The 23,478-nt window shown below is 40.7% G+C and overlaps 1 protein-coding gene across 1 annotated transcript in view; it reads left to right on the plus strand.

Moving 5' to 3' along the window:
- Positions 1-23,478, plus strand: part of GPC4 (glypican 4) — a 111,829-nt gene that overhangs the window by 38,053 nt on the left and 50,298 nt on the right. Inside the window, exon 2 of the mRNA XM_038417495.2 lies at positions 20,463-20,621. Within this exon, the coding sequence (XP_038273423.2) occupies positions 20,463-20,621 (159 nt within the window). The remainder of the gene's footprint in view (positions 1-20,462; positions 20,622-23,478) is intronic.

A 23,478-nucleotide genomic window follows, 5' to 3' on the forward strand; every position in this document is an offset into this window, starting at 1 on the left:
AACTAGAGGTCAGGAGCCTGGGGGCAAAGGGAAGTCATGACCTTTTTTGGAAGAGGCAGACTTAACCGATACTGTTTTTTTTTTTTTTTTTTTAAAGGCAGTTGATTGCATGAAGGAATGTGGTAACAGGATTTAAAGGAAACATACAGCACTAACAAGGATTAAGGCTAATTGTTTGCCCTGATTCGAGGAGAAATGTCAGGATGTGGATATGTATGGAATTATTCCACTTTGTAAAAGGGCGAATACAGTATTTAAGTCTTTTCACATTGGATAATGTAGTTTGGGACTGATTTTTGTTATGTGGAATGTAGCATTTCATCGCCAAATAACCATACTTTAAGAAGAGTTATTTTATCTAAAAATTTGAAACTTGTTATGCAAAATTGCCGTTTGGCAGCAAATTTTATTTAAATGATGAAGATTCTGAATCAAATTATGAGTGTGAACTGTGGGTGAGCTGTTTTTTCTCTCTCAAAAAATCCAATATTTTATTTTCCTTCAAAAAATTTAACTAGAAATCGGCTTAGGCATGTATTAGACTAATCCATCTGAGACCCACTTCCCCAATCAGGGTGGGAAAACAAAGCCCCTCTCTAAGTCGGCATCTTTTGAGAAAGTAGGGGCAGAATTATAAAGACAAGTTAGGTGCCTACCTGCCCTTTGTTCCTTTTGGAAATCTTGTCCTTACAGTCTAAACTGACTTCTGTAGACTTGCAACGCTTATACAGCAAGCTTTGCTAACACAGAAGAGGCGATCCACTGCACAAAAATCAGTGAAATAGCCTTGTTTTCTGTTGCCCCAAAGACAAAAAGATTTGAGCTATGACATCCTTCCAAGTGCTTCCAAAAGGGCTGACCAATCACCTGCTGAAAATGGGGTCCCTTTGTAAAGAGCCTCTATGGCCTGCATTGCGCAGGAGGTCAGACTAGATGATCATAATGGTCCCTTCTGACCTTAAAGTCTATGAGTCTGAGTCTAAATTGGGCAAAACTGAGGTTCCTAGAATCACTAGTTACTTGTAAACATTTACGGTTTATTGTGTAGAGCTTGCTACAGACAAGTCTTCAGGATGCATGCAGAAAATGGTGCAACTGGAGATGGATGAATGGAATTATACCTATGAAATGAGTGTACAAGACAGTGTTGAAGGCAATGATTCATTACGTTAGTGAATAAAACGAGATTCTGGGAATGACAGTAAAACAGAATGTCAAGATAAACAAGAAGTATTCCATTTAAGTCACTTTGCTTGACACCACAAGACTGTAAGTTCCAGTTATGCAACTAATGAAAACTGAGTAAGACATGCTAAGATGCCACAATCCAATTTACTATTCTATTTGAGGGCTCTTTCAAGGCTTGTTTGCAGTGTTGTAGCCACTTTGGTTCCAGGATATTAGAGAGAGAAGGCGGGTGAAGTAATATCTTCTGTTGGACCAACTTCTGTTGGTGATAGAGACAAGCTTTTGAGCTTACATAGAAGTCTTCTTCCCTTGACCTGGAGAAGAGTTCTGTGTAAGCTCGAAAGCTCTTTCACCACCAGAAGTTGGTCAAATAGAAGGTATTCCCTCACCCATCTTGTCTTTCAAGATTTGCCTCCTATGGAAGGGAGGGACATTAAGTGAACTGAACTGAAGGAATATGGATTTTCATTGCATTTCTTTAGTGCAAAGAGGCAAGATGCCTTTCAAAAATGGGATGGGAGGCAGCTCAGAATTTTGTGAATGACTGTCTGAAGGCAGAGTGGAAATTGATCTTTTTCCAAATCAGGGCTCAAAAAGAACGCTATATGATTGTGTCCAGTTAAAGGTCAGCACATACCAGTAGCTGGAGCTAAGTTATCTGCAGTTATGGAAGTGGAGCAATATCCTAATGGGACAAAGGCAGTGTCTTCTATACTCAAGTTTCGGCCTGTGGTGCTAGGGAATCTTGGGATGACAACCAATATGTTGAGGTTCATGTTCCTTCTGGTTGGTGGAGTCCAATGTGGAGATGCAGGTCTGTTATAGGTGGAGATGGTCATTGTGTCTGCTGGAGAGGGTTAGATGCTATGGGCCTGATAGAGATTTGTGTGCACCCTTTGCTCAAAAAATCACCTCTTTAAATTGACAACCTGGCCAATTAATAGTTGGTTTCTAATCTCTTGTGTTTTATTTTTTGGAGGGGGGAGGGTGTTGCCATGGTTGTGGTTAGATAATTTCTAGCTGCCTGAGTTCTCCTTGACCCTTATCAGTCTGGTTGCAGCCCTGGTTATGTTGTAGAAACTCCCCTTGTTACTTTGTTCAGTGAGCCTCTAGCAATGTACGTGATTCAGTGATGAGATCTGCCTGCTGTCTTCAGTCCTGGAGATTAGAAGGTGTTGCTGACTAACCCGTGGCTATTTATGGGAATAGTGAATCAATTCTTTCCTGGCCTCTAGATTTCACCAAAGTAGCCCAAATCTTGTCACCTTCTCTGTGTCCCGTCATGTGCTACAAGATCTGTCTTGTTTATCTGGAGTCCTTGGAGAGTGGGTGGGAGCTTGGAGAGGCAGGGTTCGAGGTAGAGAAGGGTATTAGTCTGACGGGATGATTGGATTGTTTAGATTATCGCTGGATTTTTGTTTAAGATGAAGCTCTGGGGTTTGCATTATATGTATGTGCTCTTAAATATGGCAGAGCTTCTTTTCCTTATTAAACAAACCTAAATAAAATGAACAGTTTGTGCTGATCAGAAGTATTTCATCTCTCCAGTTTGTCAGGCTGGCACTTTGTTTTAAAAAAACAAAACCCTACACGCTCTAGGAATGCATTGATCTTGGTGATGAAGTGCAGTTGGATCCCAGACGTTGTGTGGTGCACTCAGAGTTATGTGGAACGGCGTGTCGGGGAGAAGCAGCATACTTCAGAAAGGTGCACTGTTCTCAAGCCTAAATGTTTCCTGAATTAACTGCCGATGAGGTGCAGAACAATGGACAGAGTGGAAAGTATGTTTTGCCTGCCTTAGGGGAAGATGTATTGAACGCTCACTTCTGAATGTGCTGAGAGTTGATCTGTGTGCCTGCTGAGGATGGCAGGATATGAGCCACAGCTGCTAGATCAGGAGAAATCAACAAAGATCTACACTCTGTGCCTTCTAGACCTAAAGATGGTTATGTAGGAACATGCTGCTAATTGTGATTATCTGCTGTCCATGGAGCTGGGCTTACAAATCTGTTCAGAGATGGAAAGGCTCAGCCCAGGCAACTATTGACAGAAAACTCTTGGATGCTTAGGATTTGTAAAGTGCTTCCATATAGTGGCAAGTGTCATGCTGTCTCCTCGGTTTGCATGGTCTCCATTCCAAAATGAAAACTGTCAGGGAAGGAATGCCTGGGAGCTTGTTCCTTGGGACCAAGTTAATGTTAAGCACAGGCAATCTACCTTCTCTCTGGGAACTTCTCTCCCCCACCTCCCCCCAAATAAATAATAAAAAATCCCACACAGATATTAAATGCAAAAATCTTGTTTTAATCTAATATGGAAATGTAAACACCTGAAGTCAAGCAAAAAGTAAAGATTCTCAGTAATGCTAACTGGCATGCCTTTCACCGCCTGTATGTGTCCGTATTTACAAGTCCATTTTAAGTCTAATAAAAATGTAGGTTCAGCATGGGTAAATTAATATTCACATTTTAAATGTCCTGATTCCTGTGTACTTATAAGTTTTAGTATTGCTCTTTGCATGTATTTTTTTTTTTTCAGTCAATAAATTTCCTTAGTTTTGCAGCATGCTCCATGCTTGCTGTCTATATGTGGTTTATGAAATGGAGAATTAATCTCTGTGAAAGTTAATTAACCTTTTTCATTTCTTTTGCATTCCAGTTTAAAGATTAGATTTGGTTCTTGTATAAGATCCAGATTATCTTTTTTATTATTATTATTATTATTATTATAAGTTTAAAACAGGAAATTGTGGCTAAATTTTGTGTGCTTTGTTTCCTATTTAAGGAATTCTAAACATCTTTGGGGTTTTTTTTGTTCTCGTTTGGGTCATCACTCCCAATTTAAACGCCATCATATTTTTGTGGGTTTAACACAAAGAAACGTTTGCTTTATTAAGTGAAATAGCTTGTGCCAGCTTTGCTTTTTACAAACAGAAAAACTCCAGCTTAACTTGACTTCCATGCTGTGCATCCAGAAAGTAGGCAGAGTAGCATATGGTGACACTTGATTTGTATGTATTTTTCAATTCTTCAGTCCTTTTACTGACATTTACTGGCTACTTCATTCTGAGTGCTTGAAATTAGTGGAGCTGTGTAGATTTCAACTAGAAAAATATTCACCAGAAAGAGTGCCTTTATAAAAGCAGTGACTGCAAAAGCAAACTTGTATCCATGCAAACATTTGTATGAAATCTATGGATTCTGTCAGTATGAAGCAGATCTCCGAGACTGTGGTAGGTTGGAATCTGATTTTGGCAATGGCCGTGAATCTTTGACGTTCTCTTTCACTGCAGGAGTGTTTAGGTTTAGTTTAGTCAATAGCTGTTAGTCTCTTCTGACACAGGCCAGTGAATTCAGTGGACTCTGTGTGTGTTGAATGGGAGAAGTGTTTCAGAAGAAACTCAGCCTTGTAATAGAAAAACAGGTAGCTATGCACCAAAAATTATTTGGGGAACCAAGCATGTTTTCCTAAACTGACCAACATGTGAATATTGAAATCTATGTTGACCCTTCAGCCTGAGCTCATGTGGGTCTCTGTAGGGTGCACCACAGCTAGGGTGTTGTTTTTTAGGAATGAAACACAGGATTCTATGATTGTGTTCCTCTGCTTGGATCTCCTCTGCCCACTTCTACTCCGTATTTCTTCCAGGTTCCACCACAGTGTTTTCTGTCCCTCTTATCCTTGCAGGCTTGGCCCTGCTTATTTGTTCCTCTGTTCAGTCCTGCCTTCTTCCTTTGCTCCTTTACCTTCTTTATGGTCATCGTTGTCCTCTTCCTGGAATGTCAAGGCATTAGGGTGCATTAGGTCAAGAGCTGAACTGCTTGAGGAAAGAGAGGAGTAGGTCAGATGAATGGAGGGTGTGTTTACACAGCCGCTGGGATGATGCTTCCCAGTTCAGGTAGATGCACAGGCACTAGCTCCGCTAGAAATAGTGCTAAAAATAGCATATGGCTGTGGTGGCACAGGCAGAGGCTCGGGCTAGCCACAAAGGTACAATCCTTCCAAACCACTGGGTTACATATGCAAGTGGCTAGCCTGGCTGGTTGCAGCTACACTGCCATTTTTAGCACACTAGTTCTGCTCGAGCTAGTGTGTATCAGTCTACTCCAGTGGTTCTCAACCCACAGCCCGTGGGCCACTTGTGGCCCAGTCAGCACACAGCTGTGGCCCATGTGACGGGCTCAGGACCATACAGGCAGTATAAATATTGTGTGGATGCGGCCCACGTAATTCATAGAGAGCTGCGTATGCGGCCCACAATAGTAAATAGTTTGAGAACCACGGGTCTATTTGCACTGGAAAGTACACTCCTAGCTACAGTAGATACACCCTCTACATCAATTGACATCAATTATTCTTATTTTCAGTATGAAATAAAGATCTTGGTTACTGGCCACACAATCTAAAAACAAACCAACAGCAAGGACCCAGGTACTTCAGAATCAGCCATGTTAAAAAAAAAAAAAAAAAAATATGGACAAGCTATTTCCTGTTTTTTCTGCCCACATTTGTGTGGTGTGTTTTTTCTGACCTGTCACCTTATCTCAGAAAATTACAGGTATGTTCATTGTAGATGAGTCTAAAGATGACAAAAATAAGGAGACTGAAATAGCGTTCCTGGGAAATAGTTGGTCAACACTTTTTTTAATTGAAAAATGGGTTTTTGATCAAAATGAAAATGTTCATGCCAAGCTTTCATTTGTAGTTCAATTTTTCTGTTTGTTTTTTTTTTTGACAAAAAGAACATTTGTAATTCAGGTTTTGGTTTCATTATTTTGTGGGGGATTTTGGAAAAATGAGGAATTTTTGGACCAGCTCTAATTTCTTAACTGTCTGTGTTCTCTCTCCCCATCAACATCTACTGACTCTGCTACTTGCATGCTATCTTGGGCTCCCTTTAAAATACTTCGGGGCAAACACTATCTTTTTCAAACCCTAATGCCAGGTCACTGATAGACCCTTTACAGCTATTTGCTATCTTTATCTGATTTAGAGCTTGTCTACACTTTGAAAATTAATTCAGATCAAATTAAAGTGTGATAGCTATTCCTGAATAACTCCTTGTTGTGGACACTCTCTCTTATTATGGAATGAGCCCCTTGTTTCTGTTTAGCTTACTCCACTTTCAAAGCAGGTTAAGCCAAACAGGAACAAGTCACACTTATTCTGGAATAAGTGTGTCCATAGATGGAAACAGGTTTCAGAGGGGTAGCTGTGTTAGTCTGTATCAGCAAAAACAGCGAGGAGTACTTGTGGCACCTTAGAGATGAACACATTTATTTGGGCCTAAGCTTAGCCCACGAAAGCTTACGCCCAAATAAGTGTCTTTGGACTTGTCTACACTTACATTTTATAGCGCTCTAACTTGCTGGCTCATGGGGTATGAAAAATCACCCCCCTGAGCTCAGCAAGTCTGAGCGCTTTAAAGCGCTAGTGTGGACAGGCTCAGAGCGCTGGGTGCTGTGCTCCCAGCACTTGGAGCTAATCCCCTTATGGAGGTGGATTACCAGGAGCGCTGCAGCGCTTGTGCGACCACACTCACACTTCAAAGCGCTGCCCCGGGAGAACTCCCACGGCAGCGCTTCGAAGTTTCTAGTATAGCCATGCCCTTAGTCTGTAAGGTGCCACAAGGACTCCTTGTTGGTTTTCCATATCTGGAGTTACTCAGGAACAGCTCTTCTGGAATAGTGGTCTGTAATAACTCCATAATTGGGCAGGCCATTATATATGCTCTTGGGCATTTTGGAGACATTTTTTCATATGTTGCCAGATTTACTGACCAACAGTTTGTCTTCGATTTTCACGCTAAACTTCTGCCAGCAAGTGGGAGAAGAACAGAAACACTCCTGCCTCCCAAAATAATCCTGGGTATGTAACTTTTGTTGTGAGCTCTGTCTGTCTCCATCCAATGTAGTTTTTTATGTGAATTATCCATTCCGTAACACATCCCAGGTTAGATTTGTATTCATAGGTACATTGTGAAAGCTCTTTGAGGTCTTTCAAATTCAGCAGTGATAGGGATAGAACCTTCAATCTGTGTGTTTTCACTTGACCGTGCAGATTTTACTTTGTAGGTTTCAGTGGCTGTTAACAATATTCTGATCTCGCCATAACTGGGATAAGGAAGACACTTTTAGTTACACAATGCGGAACGTTGTTTTAGTATCGCAGCTACCATAACAGATGGAGAATGTTCAGAAGTTCTAATCACCTAGAATTCACTCTTCTGTTGTTCTATTTGTATGTTCAGGTCTTTGTGTCCTCTTTATCTCTTTTGATGTTATCAGGAATGAACTACTTTACTCTCGTCTCTGGTTTACATTTGGTGTTCCACTAACTGAGTCAATATCATCTGTCTTGAAATGAAAGGGCACCTTATTGTAACATTTATCAAGGGTGTAATATCTTACAGTATTTTGCCCCTTTAGCAAAGGAAATGATTGTTGTACTGAGAAAATACAAAACTGACAGTATATTTCCCAGGAATGTAACTTTTAACTGTGCAAGATCATTTAAAAACTTGCAAAAGCTAACGAGAGCTCTTTGTCCCTTCTTAAATTTTCATTTATAGTTTCATATGAGGAGCAGAACAATAAATATAAAAATACAATGCAGGAGATGAGAGAGAAATATATAAACTTGAATCTGAAATCAGATATGGCTTTTGAAAATAGGTTTCTGTTTTTACTAATACTCTGTAGCAATCTTTTGAGATGCAAGTTCTTACTGAGTTGAAGAATAAAGTGCATGGCATATTGGGTCTTTGATTTCAAACTGTCAAACCAAATAGCCAGTCATAGCTATTCTCACAGGGAAATGGGAAGCTAATTCATTTTGACCATGATGGATGGTGAGTTCTGCAAAGCCAGGGTAGTACTAGCTTGTAATTTTCTCAGTCCAAGGGCTTTGGTGAAATGTGTTGGATTGCAGTGACAGTTTTTTACTTGAACTCTCCTTTAGCTTTGCTTAAACAGATCTTTAAGTATCGGCTTTCAGTATTTTTTCCCCACTTTTCTCAGTCATAAGTAATGTGTTAACCTAAACGTGTGTTTTTCCTACCCAACGCTAATTTGGTTGTGTCGGGAATGGAACCCAAATTAACCTCAACATTATATGTCTTATTTCTGGTTGTACCTCTTCTGTGGAAGGCTCCCTAAGTCAGTGGTAAATTTCATTCAGCAGCAATTTTACTGAAAAGATCATCTCAAGGGGGAGGGTGCAGTGGAATATAATGGTCAGTCTGGTAGTGAACGATCAATAGTTTGGATTTGTAAGAACAAACAAAAAAAGGCACTTACTCTAATCTCTGATTGCAAAAGCATTTTGATTCTCTGTTTCCTGGCTTCACAGTTGGAACTTTCCAAAATCTTTCCTTGCTTGCGGTGAAATCCTGGCCCCACTGAAGTCGATGGGACCCTTGGTCTCTGCCTGTTGCTTTTTGGTGTTTGGTGGAATACTTGCATGACATCTTAGATAAAGAAAAATAAATTAACAAAACCTGTAACAAACAAAATACCCCCTGGAAGTTTTACCCCAAAACGTGAGGATGGCCAGAGACTGCATGAAATCCACTAGACCCTTTGCTATTGCTATTTTACCTGGAAGGTCTCAGAGACTTCAGTGATGGGCAGCAGGATAACACCCACCCTCATGCCCTGGAAGTGAAGGAAGGTAGAGGAGATTGTTGTTTCTAGCTGAAAGTGCAGGGAGGATAGATGTAATGTCTTTAATTTGAGTTTCCCCCAAACACAGGCATTAATACTGTTAATGAGTGTAAGTTTAGGACATAAGAATGGCCATACTGGGTCAAACTGATGGTTCATGTTTCAGAGTAGCAGCCGTGTTAGTCTGTATTCGCAAAAAGAAAAGGAGGACTTGTGGCACCTTAGAGACTAACAAATTTATTTGAGCATAAGCTTTCGTGAGCTCACAAGTCCTCCTTTTCTTTTTACTGATGGTTCATTTAGCTTTTGATGGTGGCCATTGCCAGATGCCACGGAATGAGCAGAGCACGGCAGGTTATTGAATGATCCAGCCTCAGTCTCCAGTTTCAGCATCAGGCAGTCGGAGGTTTAGGGACACGCACAGCATGGGGTTGCATCCCTGACCATTTGAGCTAATAGCCATTGATGGACCTAGGCTCACCCGAACTTATCTAATTCTGTTGTGCACACACTTATGCTTTTGGCCATCCCCTGGCAACATAGGTTACTATGTGTTGTGTAAAGAAGTATTTCTTTATGTTAGTTTAAAACCTACTGCTTGTTCTTTTCATTGGGTGACCCCTGGTTCTTGTGGTATGTGAAGGGGGTAAGTAACACTTTCTTGTCTGCTTTCTACACAACATTCATGATTATATGGACCTCTGTCATATCCCCCCCCTTAGCTGTCTCTTTTCTAATCTGAACAGTCCTGGTCTTTTTTAATCTCTCCTCATATGGAACCGGTCCCTACCCTGATAATTTTTGTTGCCCTTCTCTGTACTTTTCCCAATTTTAATATATAATTTTTGCGATGAGGTGATCAGAGCTGCATGCAGTATTCAATGTGTGAGTGTACCGTGGATTGATATAGTGGCATTAGGATATTTTCTGTCCCTTTCCTAAAGGTTCCGGACATTGTTCCCTTTTTTGACTGTGCTGCACATTGAGCAGATGTTTTCAGAAAACTATCCACATTGGCTCCAAGATCTCTTTCTTGAATGGTAACAGCTAATTCGGACCTCATCCAAATTAGGATGTTTTCCAGTGTGCATTACTTTGCATTTATCAGCGTTGAATTTCATTTGCCATTTTCAAAAAAGAAAAGGAGGACTTGTGGCACCTTAGAGATGAACAAATTTATTTGAGCATAAGCTTTCATGAGCTACAGCTCACTTCATTGGATGCAATTTTGTTGCCCAGCCACCCAGTTTTGAGAAATCTGTTTTGTAACTCTTTTCAGTCAGCTTTGGACTTAACGATCTTGAGTAATTTTGTTTCATCTGCACATTTTGCCACCTCACTACTTACCCCTTTCTCCAGATCATTTATGAATATGTTGAACAGCACTGATCCCAGTACCAATCTTTTGGGGTACCCCACTCTTTATCTCTCTCCATTCTGAAAACTGACCATTTATTCCTACCCTTTTGTTTCCTGTCTTTTAACCAGTTACTGATCCATGAGAGGAACTTCCCTCTTCTCCTGTGATTGCCTACTGTTGTAAGGGACTTTGTCAAAGGCTTTCTGAAACTACAAGTGCACTGTATCCCCTGGATCATCTTTTCCATATGCTTGTTGACCCCCTCAAAGAATTGCAGTAGATTTGGTGAGGCATGAGTTCCCTTTACAATAGACGTGTTTATTCTCCCCCAACAAAATCATGTTCTTCTATGTGTCGGATAATTCTGTTCTTTACTATAGTTTCAACCAATTTGCCTGGCACTGAAGTTAGGTTTGTTGGCCTGTAAATGCCAGGATTCCCTCTGGAGCCTTTTTTTAAAAGTCAGTGTTACATTAGCTAGCCGCCAATTTACATTCCTAGCTTAGCTGGGGCTTTAAACTGTGCATAGTGCCTTGTGAGCGTTGCCTGGGGCAGCTTTCACCGTAAGTCTCGAAGTGAGACTGAGAACTTTAGTTACAGTGAGATTTAGAATAGTTCCTGCTTTGGAACATTTGTAACAGAGAATGCAGGTGGCAGGAGAAGAAGCCAGTCCAGTATTAATTGTTGATGCTAATGAAAGTTGAGGTGATACAGGGGCCAAAGTTCCCTTGGTTGTTTGTGAACTGGAGAGCTGGGCTGCAGATTAGGGTAAATTCCCTGCTGGTTTGTCTCTGACTGAGGGCTTGATCTGTAGACATAACTTCACCCTGCACAAGTGATTAGCATTGACTTTAGTGGGCACTGCTGGCATTGGTACAGTTACACACATGCACGTGCATTGGCAGGGCTAAGGGGCTGTAAAATTAACTTTGCAATGGGAATTTGGCCTTCAGTGAGTGGACAGGAAGGATTTTCTCTTCATCTTACATTGCTCTTTCCAGAACAGAATTTAGGTTCCTAATGTGCATTTGGCTTAACATACTCATGGATATAAATCTCTCTTGTACTCTAACCCTCCTGGCAGTAAATTCCTGGACCCAAAGCTGTCAACAAAGCAAAATGGAAAAATAAAAGCCAGACAGACCTTGGTTGTGTAGAGTATTTTTAGTAGCTGTAGGTACACACTATATGGAAATAATTAGGATTGCTTGTTGTGTTGAAGGGAGATACGTCATTGGAGCATTGTATACACTGCAGTTCTCCAGGACTGCAAGGTAAATTAGCAGCTGCATTAACAGTTGTAGTAAAGCATGACTGAAAATAGTTCACAATTGTTAAGCAAGGGTGAAAGGCCTTTGGTTTTGGCATCAAAGGGTATGTTTTAACTGCTTGGCATGTCTGTAGAAAGTCATTTCAATATTACTGGCTTTAATATGTCTGGGGAATTGTCATGTGCTGTCTGGGTAATCGGCGAAAAGACATGAAAAGTATTTTGATTAATAACTGAAATGAAAAATGGTACAAATCAGTAGCTTACACATTAATAAAGCAAACAAACAAATACACAGAACGATGCTAATTGAATGGGAGACTATGGGCTGCACTTTTTTGTTGTTGTTTTTTAAACAAAGAAGAGGGGTGGAAAGTCCCAGTAAACCAATGATTTGATGAACAACCCTAATGATAAACTCCCTGAACAAATTGCACGGGATGTATTCGGTCTTAAAAACTACCAATTAGCTAGGAAATGGGGAAGAGAAGAGTTAGGGAGCCCACAGTAAAATCATATAACCCTAGATCATCAGCTGGTGTGAACTCATGTGAATCATTGGAGCTGATTCATAGCAGCAGAGGATGTGGCTCTGAGATAGGTGAATCATGTTGTGCAATGTAGACCCATTCGCTGTGTGTTCAGCATAGCTCTCAGTTGAATGTGCTTGTGTAGTGTCTCCGTAATAATGATGCAGTGAAAGAGATCAGTTAGGGAAGAAATAGCAGTGGCTGCCACTTACATGCAAGTTGTCTTTGGCCATTCGCAAGTGGCCACAAAGTGATCTGAAGAGAGGGAAGAAAGCATGTTGGTGTTGAACTGAAATACCAGCAATGCTGTTAGCAGTGCACCTCCGCAAGGGATGGCCGAAGAAGAATTTGATGACACAAAAGGGTGACTCTTCTTTTAAAGGACAGCATGGAATTCAGCTCAGAGAAAGAGTGGAGGGGTGGGGGAGGGAACAAAGGGGATGCTCACAGAGAGGAAGAACAAGAAGGGGCTAGGAAGATAATCAGAGCAGTGTGTTTCTTTGTTAGCTCGCTAATTTGTCTCCCAAAGAGGGGACAATCTGATTGCCCTGTTAAGCTTGTGGGGGCCCTTCTGTCAGTGAGCTTATTAGCATATCATGCAAACGTAATTAGATCTCAGCATGTGTGGACTGCTTGGGAATTGCTTCTGCTGAGTTCCTGAGAGAAGCAGGGATTGCATCTCTTTTTCGCAAAAAGAAAAGGAGTACTTGTGGCACCTTAGAGACTAACAAATTTATTTGAGCATAAGCTTTCGTGAGCTACAGCTCACTTCATCGGATGTAGTTCACAAAAGCTTATGCTCAAATAAATTTGTTAGTCTCTAAGGTGCCACAAGTACTCCTTTTCCTTTTACGGATACAGACTAACGTGGCTGCTACTCTGAAACCTGTCATCTTTTTCAAAACTGATCTAATAACGGGTCTGTTTTAGTTTTGCAAACAGACTGTTTGTATGTACTTACTAAGCCAGTTGGCATGTGCAAATAACTGAACAAGAGCGCAGTCATCAGGAGAGGAGAGATCTGAGCCCTGATGCAGCAAGGTTTTTAAACAGAGGCCTAATTTTAATCATGGAAATTAGTCCCATTAAAGTCAATAGCTTAAGGTTCTGCACATGCATAAATAATTTGCTGACTTGGTCCCTCACAGAGCAGAAAAGCTAAGGATGAGCAGCATAGGTATCTGCTGAGGTGTATCTTTTGGCACCTTTGTGTTTGAATTTATATGTACTATTAAAAGCTAAATATTTTTTTTATAAAGAAAGGAGAATGGTGTATCTGTGTTCAAGAAATGTACATTAATCATTCAATGGATAGAAATCAGTGGCTTGGTAAAGGTGTCCTTTAACTGCAGATGGAACAGCTTGTACTGGAAGCTTTGGGGTCAATCCGAAATGTGGCCACTCAGGACAAGGGAAGATGCTTGGCACTTCAAAGACTCAAAACCCTTCAAGATCGGTCCCCCAAAATTGGCATTGATAAAATTCAAAGGACACTAAAATGTCTGGCTTTAGTGAGTGTCCAAAGTCTCACAGCTGATCAGTGTCAGAGCAAGCATTATAGGATCCCAGGTTTTTTTGATTCCTCTCATTCCTGTTGTTCCCTAGGTTTAGAGAGAGAGAGAGAGAGAGAGAGAGAGAAGGATATTGCTTTTCTAATGTGTTTTGCTCTCTTCAGATTTGTAATATGTCAGTTATCTATGATGAGTGAAAGCCTAATATTTGGTGATAATTAGAACACAAGTTTAGTGTGAAATTGGATTAGAGTCCAGCATGACAGTCCTGGATTCTTTTGATGGTTGATTTTAGAGGAAGTGATAAAACTCTTAACAAGCTGCTACGTATAGAGCAGTGGTTTTCAAACTGGGGTACGGGTACCCATGGGGTACCTCAACTCTCTCCAAGGGAGCATGGGGGAAAAATCCTTTAATGACATATAGGCTAGGGTTGGCAGGGGAGTGGAAAGATCCATGCTAATGCAGGCTCTGTCAGGCAGGACAAGAGGATGCGGGGCTGACCTTATGGGTGGACCATGTGGGTGACTGCCCAGGGCGCCGTGGTCAAGAGGTAAGGAACAGGGTGGGCCTGGGCCGGGAGGACACGGAAGGGAGCTTGGGACAGTGGCGGGGGTTGAGGGGAGGCAGTGCTTAAATTAGTGTTCTGGGGTGGCTGGAGAGCAGCGGCTGCTGGCTGGGAGCAGCACAGAAGTAAGGGTGGCCTGGTACCTCTTTTTCATTACAACGTAAGCACTGGGGGGAGGCAACAGGCCCCGGAGGTGATGGCGGGGGTGCCTGGGGAGGTGGTGGGCCCCGGGGGCGATGGAAGGAACCCGTGGAAGCAGCGGGAGCTGGGGGCTGGGGGGGGGAGAATACAAGTTTGCCAAGGGTGCCATTTTCCCTAAGGCCGGCCCTGAGTGGGTGCTGAAGGGCCAGGGGCAGGACTGGAGTGGAAAGATGCACCTGTGAGTACTTGTGTCCTGCTAGACGGGGCCCTCTTCTGATTCTAGCCCTTGAGCGTGGCCCTGGCTGCTTTCCCTGCACAGGCTCTGTCTGGCAGGGCAAGTGGACAGGCCTGTGTGCCCTGGAGCTGTGCTGAAGGGCCAGGGTCAGTCCTCCTGGAGTGTAGCCTTCCCTTCCCCGCTCGCAGTTTCTGCCAATATCCCCCACAGGGGAGCATAACTGTTGGTTGGTGGCTACTGTAGCTGCAGCAGTTGGGAAGCAAGGCGGGCAGGGAGCCTGATCCTGGCAGCCGAGACCACCTGCACAGAGCCCTGTCCGCTTTTCCTGCCATACAGAGGAGCCCCATCAGGTCATCTTGTCCCCCAATAACCTTATTGCACCCCATCGTGTGGGAACCTCTGAGATAAACCCTGGCAGAGTTCTGGGGAGGGATGGTGACCCTGCGTGACCCTCATGTGTCGCCACTGCTAATTGGGAGTAAGCGGTAGACTACATTATTTGGAAAGGGGTTTGCAGCCTAAGACGTTTGAAAACCACTGTGTTAGAGGAGAGAGAGGGACAATATTATGGGTCTGAAATACTGGCTGTACTTGCCCGGTCCTGGAACAATATTGTCTCCTGAGTACTCAACTAACCTGTTACTTTGGAACAGCTGTTTCAAATGGGAATTGTGTCCAGTTGAAGAGCCTAATTAACCAGACCCTGAAAACTTAAATTGCCTTGGCAGCTTTATAGCTTCTTTTGCTGAAAAGCACGGTCTCAGTTGAGTGTGCCAAAGCAACCTTCCCACTGATCAGAAACAAAAGCCAGACTGGAAATAAAAAGCAGGATAGTTTGGATGGCAGGCTAGCATGTCAATCCAGATTTTGGAGAAGGGAGCTGTTTTTAGGATAACTGGGCCCTTTTTTGCCTTTCAGTAGCAAGTTAAATTGAAGGAACAAGTTTCCAACACACTGCAAAAATCTGTGTAGTTTGTGGCACCATTATAGTATTACCTAAATGCAGCACTTTTGTAATTGTTTAAAACCTAAGTTTATTTGACTTTCATTTTCTGAACTTTCTCTTGGGTGTAAGAATAGGCAATGTTCTAAACTCTGCCACTTGACTTTAACTTGAGTAATATAAAAATACACGTTTTGAAGAGATACATTGCTAATTAGCCCCCAAGAAAGGCTTCGTTAGCCATTCCAGTCCATCATATTGATAGATATGTGAGATGCAAGCAATTCTATATGGAAAATATGTATATAAAAAGTCCACATGACAGTAGTTATACTGCAAACATGTTGTAACTTTTCTTAAATTGATTTTGCAATACAGCTAACCAAAGTGGTTATTGTAATGCATTTTGTTGTATTGCTTGGTATGTTTAACTTGAATGGAAGCCACTGCAGGGAAAGTATTATAGGATAGTAAAAATAAAGTAATAATAATAATAAAAAACGAAAGAGGTTTAACTTAAAACTGCATGCAGCATGAAGTGTTCTCTTACCTAGGTCTTTTTTGCTGAGTGTTAACTTAGAAAGGATTACTGCAGAATGTGCTTCAGCCATAGTGTATTAAATCACTACTCATCTTTATTAATTTGGGTCTAAACAGACAATGTACATATATTTGTCCATTTTTTCTAGCTATAAATGCATCACAAAGCTGGCATGGTTCTTTAATTTTGCTTTCAAGAAGTAACTGTTTTACTTTCCCACATCACAAGTGATTACTTAAATCTCCTGTACACAGCTCTGACTAGTCCACATTATGTATTACCTCTGCCTATAGCTTTCCCAAGCTTTGTATTTTAATTACATTGCATGCAACAACAATTTTAATACAGTTCCACGTGACACCTTTTGTTTACCAATACATTGTTTTCAGTGTCTGATCTACAAAAGAGTAGTTTAGTAGCTATAAATGTGGCTTTTTAGTGCTGATTGGTGTGAGAAGTATAACTAGAAATTTTATGGACTCCCAGGAAAACCATGTAGTGTTCCCATGGTTTGTATACGTGCACTTTGTCTCCACCCCCCTTGGTTTCTTATCCCAGAAATTAATTTGTGTCAACATACATCACAGGTGAATGCCTAACAGAAACTGTATTTGTAACCCTTTGTTTCCAGAAGTAAGGCATGCCCTCTGCTTTAATGGCTGATTTACTCAAAGTTCGTCAGAATGAAATTGCTCCCCAATGCTTTAGATCTGGATGCTCTTGTTAGGGCAGCAGAAAGCAAGAACGTGAAAATGTACTTGAATTTGGACCATGGAGATGCTAAACATAGACTTTCAACATTACAATAGTGGCTCAAAATCTTTAATGATTCTCACTTCCCCTTTGACAGAATACTAATATTTGGAAAAACAGCACCCAATCTCAGAGTATTTTTCTATACCATGGGTAAGAGGCTGTATCCTCCCCTGCATTAACACTTAATTTTGGGCTCTCCCAGGCTCCAGACAGACCTGATATCTGGTCATAAGCCAAGATTGCATAGTGCTGACATGGCTGAGAAATATCTTCCATAATTAGATTGCTGGTCCGTCATTTTTGACTGTCTGAGTTTAGGTAGGGAGCGTGATTTGGAAATGATGAACCAAGTAATAAATCAAATCTCTATGAACCATAACAAAGAAGTTATTATTTAAATTTGCAAGTCTGTGACGAAAGTGATCACAGAAAAGTAGTTTCGTATTACACCTCGTGCTGAAGAGAATAGTATTTCTGATTAAAATATTCTGAAATGCAAAATAGAATAAGATAAAATGGAAAAGGACTTTTTAAAAAGTAGCATTATAATACTTGTAATTTCATAAATGGATCCCAAACTGCTTCATTGAATGAATATTAGAACTGATCAGCATTTGCCAGTTTATTTGTAAAATGGCTTTTTTTTAAATGAAATTTTTTAAATGAAAAAATTGGTGCTCCTTCCCCTCCCCCCCAATTAAAAATATCTTGGAAATGTATTGAAATGTTTTGTTTACCATAATTCACTAAGGAAAATGTTGATAGACTTTTTCAATACTGCTTCTGAATTGTTTTTAAATAATAAAAAATAAAAATAAATGAATAATGGAATTTTGAACACTTTGAAATGACCCAGTTAAATTGCAGAACTTCTCACAAAAATTGGTTTTCGTTTTTTAACTTGCTCTAAATGCCAGAACAGCAGCATCTGTTGCAAAACAAACAACCCCTAGCATTACTTTGTTCTTTGTGTGTTAATAAGACAGATATTTAGAAGTTCCCAATCACATCTTTTAGTATTGTTTGTTCTGTTCCATAACTCTATTGCTGTTTTAACGTGTTAAATGTTGTTCATGATAATATATTGTATGGATAGCCGGAGTTTAACACCTCAATACAGTGCAATGCTCAAACTGATATTTATTTATATAGCTCTACCAGCACTTTTCAAGACAGGTCTAATTGTGAAATGCTTCAGCAAATTATACCTTGTTTGGAAATTAAGTATATTCCTAAATTATGAAGGGGAATGGGGGGAAGAGCAGGGCTGGAGTCTAAAAATCCTGCATATGTCTAACCACCATTTTTGGAAAATAATATTTACCCTGGAGGGTACCTTTGGCCCTGTCAAATCAGTGAAAGTTGTATATTGAAACAAGTAGAGGAAAGATTCCTGAATAAGGCTGGTGAAGTTTGTTTCCTGAAAACTGACTCTTAGCAACATAGCTTCCTGTACTAACAAGACCCCAGGCTTTCCATAATTCAAGCTTGGTAGGCAGTGTTGTTCAATAGATCATTTGCTGCAGAATTATCTGTTGGCCAAGGACTCCTGTAATGCCAAAGAAAACAAACAAACAGTTTGTTTTTGCAGTGCAAAAGAAAAATAGATTTAGGAAAAGAGATTCCTAATGATGATATTTATTTAAAAAGGCATTTTAAAACTGTCTGAAAGGGAGATATTAACACACTTAGGCAGGCAGGAAAGATGACCCAAATTGCCCACAGTTAGATAAATTACATATAAACATTGTCAGACGCTGGCAAAAGGAACATAAAATGAAGGAGAGTTTGTGTCAGCCAAGGATGTGCCAGCTCCATTCTGCGTTGAGCGTACGTAATTTATTTTTTAACATTTTTTAATGCTTTAACAGATGAGCCGTTTTTCCCACCGTAAATGGTTATGACCACAGAAAAACGCAGTGCTTAATCCAAGGCCCATTTTAGAGGCCATGTAGTCAGACAATCATGCAAACATGGCAGCCGTTATTAACATAACTTTATGAACCTCTCTAATGATCCTTGACTTAAGGTTGCTGTCAGCCTGTGCCGTGTTCCCACTTGCAGTCTGATGCTAGAAAGGTGTTGTCTTTTCTTTTCCATCTGATGCCTTAAGCCAAAAATCACGGGAGACTGACCCTAAAGCTGTCTCTACGATGCCCTGACGTTCGGACTAGTGGGGTGTGAATATGTCCACCAAAGTGCTGCAAACTACGTTAATGCGAACTAAAATTCCTTTAGTTCATGCCTGCAGCACCCAGACAGGAGAGTTACAGCACTGCTCTTCAGTGTGCAGTCAGAACTCTGAAATGAAGAGAGAAGGTGACTTAATGAATTTCCTGTGACGATGGATTGATCTGATCACCTCTACCACCTTTTATAGAGATTGCCACACTTCAGTATTCCTGGATTCCACATCCCAGGTTGCTTCAACCACATCATGTTACATGGTACATGACGTTATGGCAGCCCACTTTACCTTGGTGTAAGATGGAGTGATAAAGCACAATATGAAGCTGGTATCTTGGTCCGTGAAGCTACAGAAAAGAAGCAATTTACTAAAACCACTAAAATTGTATGAAATCTTACAAAGTGTCAGGATGTCATCTTTAACCGCTAATTTTACAGGGCCAAATTCTGTTTTCAGATAAACTTGAGAATCTGGAGTCACTTGGCTGAAATTAACTGAGAACAACATTTGGCAGTTAGTTGACATTTGAAGCACTCAACTTCTGATCACATGGGAAAACATCTGGCCATTTTATTCTGTCCCTGAAGTTCTGAAGACCTTTTAAACTGCTTCCCTACTGCAAGCAATAATATTTTAAGTATCTTGTGCCTGTAATAATTGAAAAAAGTGTGAGCTGGCTATTTAAATTACTGGAAAAACACATGAGCCGGTCACAGGGGTGAATATCAAAGGTTGCAATAGGCTTCAGAAACTATGTTGCTGGAGAGAAGGGAGGTATCAATTGCCTTCTATTATTGAATTAGTTCTGAACAAACAAAATGAAACAAGAAAAAAGCTATTTAAATTTTAGAATGAGGTTAAGGGAGATACAGGTTGCTGTATATGGCTCTGAAGACTGAGAAGACTTCTAGCTATGACTTCCGTCATGGGGTTGTCATGACCTTACCTACTAGCAAACTGTGTAAAATCAAGAGGGGTGGGAAACTTAATGGGCTGGCCAAAGCATGTAATCAAACTACTCTGTATTTTAAAACCCTGGGCAGTCTTAATTCTGAGAGCTAAATCTCTTCATGGGGTTCCAATATACAAAAAAGACCTTGGTGGTTAGTGCTGCATCCATGCCTTTTTTAATGGAATGAACTGAAAGTAGCAATTGAAGAAATCAATTTTTATGCGGGGTGTGTGTGTGTATGTGTCTGTCTATGTGGAGAGGCCATTTTGGTGTAAATTACTGTCTAAAATTAATTTCTGCTGACTAACTCAATATATGTGCTGAATAAATAAAAACTGAGAACAGGCTTTGTAGCATACTCGGCAACGGACAAAATCAGGGTCTTCACATAGGTACTGCTGAGTTTCTCCAAAGTGTGTTTTCATGGGTAAGGACTTGATCCTGCATGCTTAATTGATTCAAAATCCCATTAGTTTTAAGTGGTATTGCCAGAATAAGGAATTTAGGCTTGGTGTGTATGCGTGTGCATGCGTTATAGCTTGTTACATAGTAACTTCCTTGTCTCTTTTAAGTATTCTTTATGTAACTTTAAATTATTTACTCTTAATTTTTCAGGTGACCATTTGAAAGTATGTCCACAAGGTTACACATGTTGTTCTCAAGAAATGGAAGAGAAGTACAGTCAGCAGAGTAAACATGACTTCAGAAATGCTGTAGTAGAACTTAGCAATCATTTACAGACAACGTTTAGTTCCCGTTATAAAAAGTTTGATGGTAAGTACTGGAGCTTGGAATTTGCTGTCACACTGATAAAAACTTAAAATAATCTCCGTGTTCCTTTTATATGCAGTCTACTTGCACTGTGTCTTTCACTGTTGACTTGTGAAGATCATAACTCATGACTGGCGGTGGTGAGGTTAGAACGTTGCTTGTTTTGCAATCCAGTGTAATAGAAATATTTGCTGATTATGGCTGTTAGTTTCCCATAGTGATATATCTTTTGTTTCTGATTCATTTTTAGAAAATCCAGTGTGCTATAAATGTAGACCACAGTTATTTTTGTTTCTGTGTGTCTGCAAAATGTATAATCACAATATGCATGTCTCTCAGTATTGGTCTACATGAATGCTGACACTTGCCCAGTGAGATGAGAGCTAAAAGGATTTGTATTCATTGAACTTAGTCATCAGGGCTAAGCAGAGCAGTGTGCAAAATACAGTACTCCTACATATGGAGACCTGGGTTCAAGCATGAGGTGAGTCACAAGTGAAATGAATTGGGTCCTTATTTTATGCCCACTGATGTTTTAACCTTCAGGAGAATTAAGGATCTAAGAAGAATAATCACCCATCTTAACTATGTGAACTTGAGTCAGTAAGGAAGCAGGGGAAGAACTGAAATGGCAGCTCTCATTAATAAGTGTTCCTGTGTGGGAGTTGTCATTTGTATTATAGTCCACCTGAAATGCAGTGTACTGTCTCTTCAGACTGATCTACGTAGGGGCAGATAAAAGTCATAGGAAACAAGAGAGACAACGCTTCAGGTATAGTGTGTCAAATGGAGGAAATACCATCCAGAGCCAGAAAACTCTTGTACACCAAAGAAATCAGCTAACACCTGTCCCAGTCCCACTTCACCAAGGCTCACCAATAGAATTCCTGGGTACGTCGCCATTCTGTTGTCTTCTGTCGATCAAACGATCCACAAAAGAGGTCCAAATAGCCTCAAAGGTGTGGAATTTGCTGCTCTTTCAAAAGCTTCCATGCCAGTTAATTTACTGGACCAGTTTTGTAACATAAGAGCTTTCTACTCTGTGAATATCTTGTATGTCTGCTCAGAACTTGGAATGGGTACAATTTTTATTTTACTTACATATCTTTACTTATTAAACATACAAGGGAGTTACTGTGTGTACCTCTAAAACACTGAAGAGGTAGGAGCACCTTGCTTTCAAAATACGCCAGAATGTGGATGATTTAAAAAAGTTGAGGTGTTAAAATTGTCAGAAAGTCGAAATGAAATTGCACAAATGGGCTCCAGCTAAACATTTCCCTCATATAACCTCATTTGAGGTTTCCACTGTCTTCTCTCTCTACCTGCTGCTGCACAGAGGGGGTGATAAACACACCACCGAAGTGTCTAGACTTGCAGACTTATTAAATGCAGGACCAGACACGAAATGGAATCCAGTCCATAGATAAGCCCCTAAAAAGGGGACCAGATGAATAGCACCAGCTTCACCTCAGGGGACCGATGAGACTTTGTAAAACACTGTTGTAGCTGAAAACATACGTGCATATGCAATTTATCATGTAACCCGGTGCAGTCACACCTATTGTCAGGAGTGCACTTAGGTGTGTCTGCCTGTTTTTATGATGTGAGCTGCTGCAGTGCTCTTTGGAAAAAATTAATATAGTTGGAATCTTCAAAGTACGAACTTTAGTACAAGAGAACGTGCTTCAACATGAATCCTTATTTTATGCCCGCTGAAGTTTTATAATTAAGGGTCTAAGAAGAAGAATCATCCTTCTTAACTGTGTGAATTTGAACTGATAACAAAGCAGGGGAAGAACTGTTGTAGGAGACGGATCATCCTTAACTCTTTCAGTGATGGATGAAGAAACATTTGCTGTACAGTAAATTATGGGAAACTGTGCTAAAATCTAAGGCCAAGTCTCTCAAACCTGCCTAACTAAAGATGAGCCCCTAAGTACATACTTAAGGGCCCAACTGAATGGCTTGATTTTTCAAAATTTGCTGAGCAGCCAGCAGCTTGCAGCCACTTACCTGCCTGAATTATGACCTTGTAATGCTTAACTTTAGGTGCCCTTTTTAAAATACCTTGGCCTAAATAAGTAAAATCAATAAAGTCCATTTGAAAAGGAAAATTGAATGTTTCTTGTAATTCAAACTTGGTTGGAATTCCAGTGTCCTCAGATTTGACATAATTGGTCCAGAACCCAAAATGAAAAAATCCTGGCCCAGAGATATGTACTGTCTGTGTAGGGTAAGATTTGAAAAGCAGGCTCTCCCTTGCCGAAGTTTGGTGTTCTTGCCATGGGTCCTTGCCCTTATTTTGATTATGTAGGAATTCCTGTAGGCTCCCTCATGGAAATTGCTAGAGGTCAACTAATTCAAATGAAAATAAGGTTGACAGAAGACAAACCTTGCATCTTCCTGTGCCTAACGTAAAGTCATCCGGTTAACAGCAGTTCTATTCACAGACAAGGCAAGTGGGTTACTGCAAAGAACCTAAATTCCCATAACAAAACTAGATCCCAGGTCACATCTGTGGAACAAACATTTCCAGTCAGCCACGCCAAAGGCTTTTCCTGTGTAGTGTCACATCAGTGGCGCTCTGGGAGCGAGACCTAGTAGTGAGCAGCAGCTTTCTTGTTTTGAACGGCTGTCTGTGTCCTTGACTCAAACCCTTTTGGGTCTTTGGAAAAACCATTTTGGGTCGAGCTGCTAATCTGTTAGCCTTGACATTCAAGTCTGAAAAGAGAGACCAACGAATGTGAAGTACTGCTGTGTTTTTGACCTTTGTAACAGTTGCCATAAATAAATGTAAGTAGAAAGAAGCAGCAGTGTCCCTGAGATGGAGGATGAAATGTATGGTGGCTGTTGGAAT

The sequence above is a fragment of the Dermochelys coriacea genome, chromosome 9 (genome assembly GCF_009764565.3).
Source record: "Dermochelys coriacea isolate rDerCor1 chromosome 9, rDerCor1.pri.v4, whole genome shotgun sequence".
In the NCBI taxonomy this organism is placed as follows: domain Eukaryota; kingdom Metazoa; phylum Chordata; order Testudines; family Dermochelyidae; genus Dermochelys; species Dermochelys coriacea.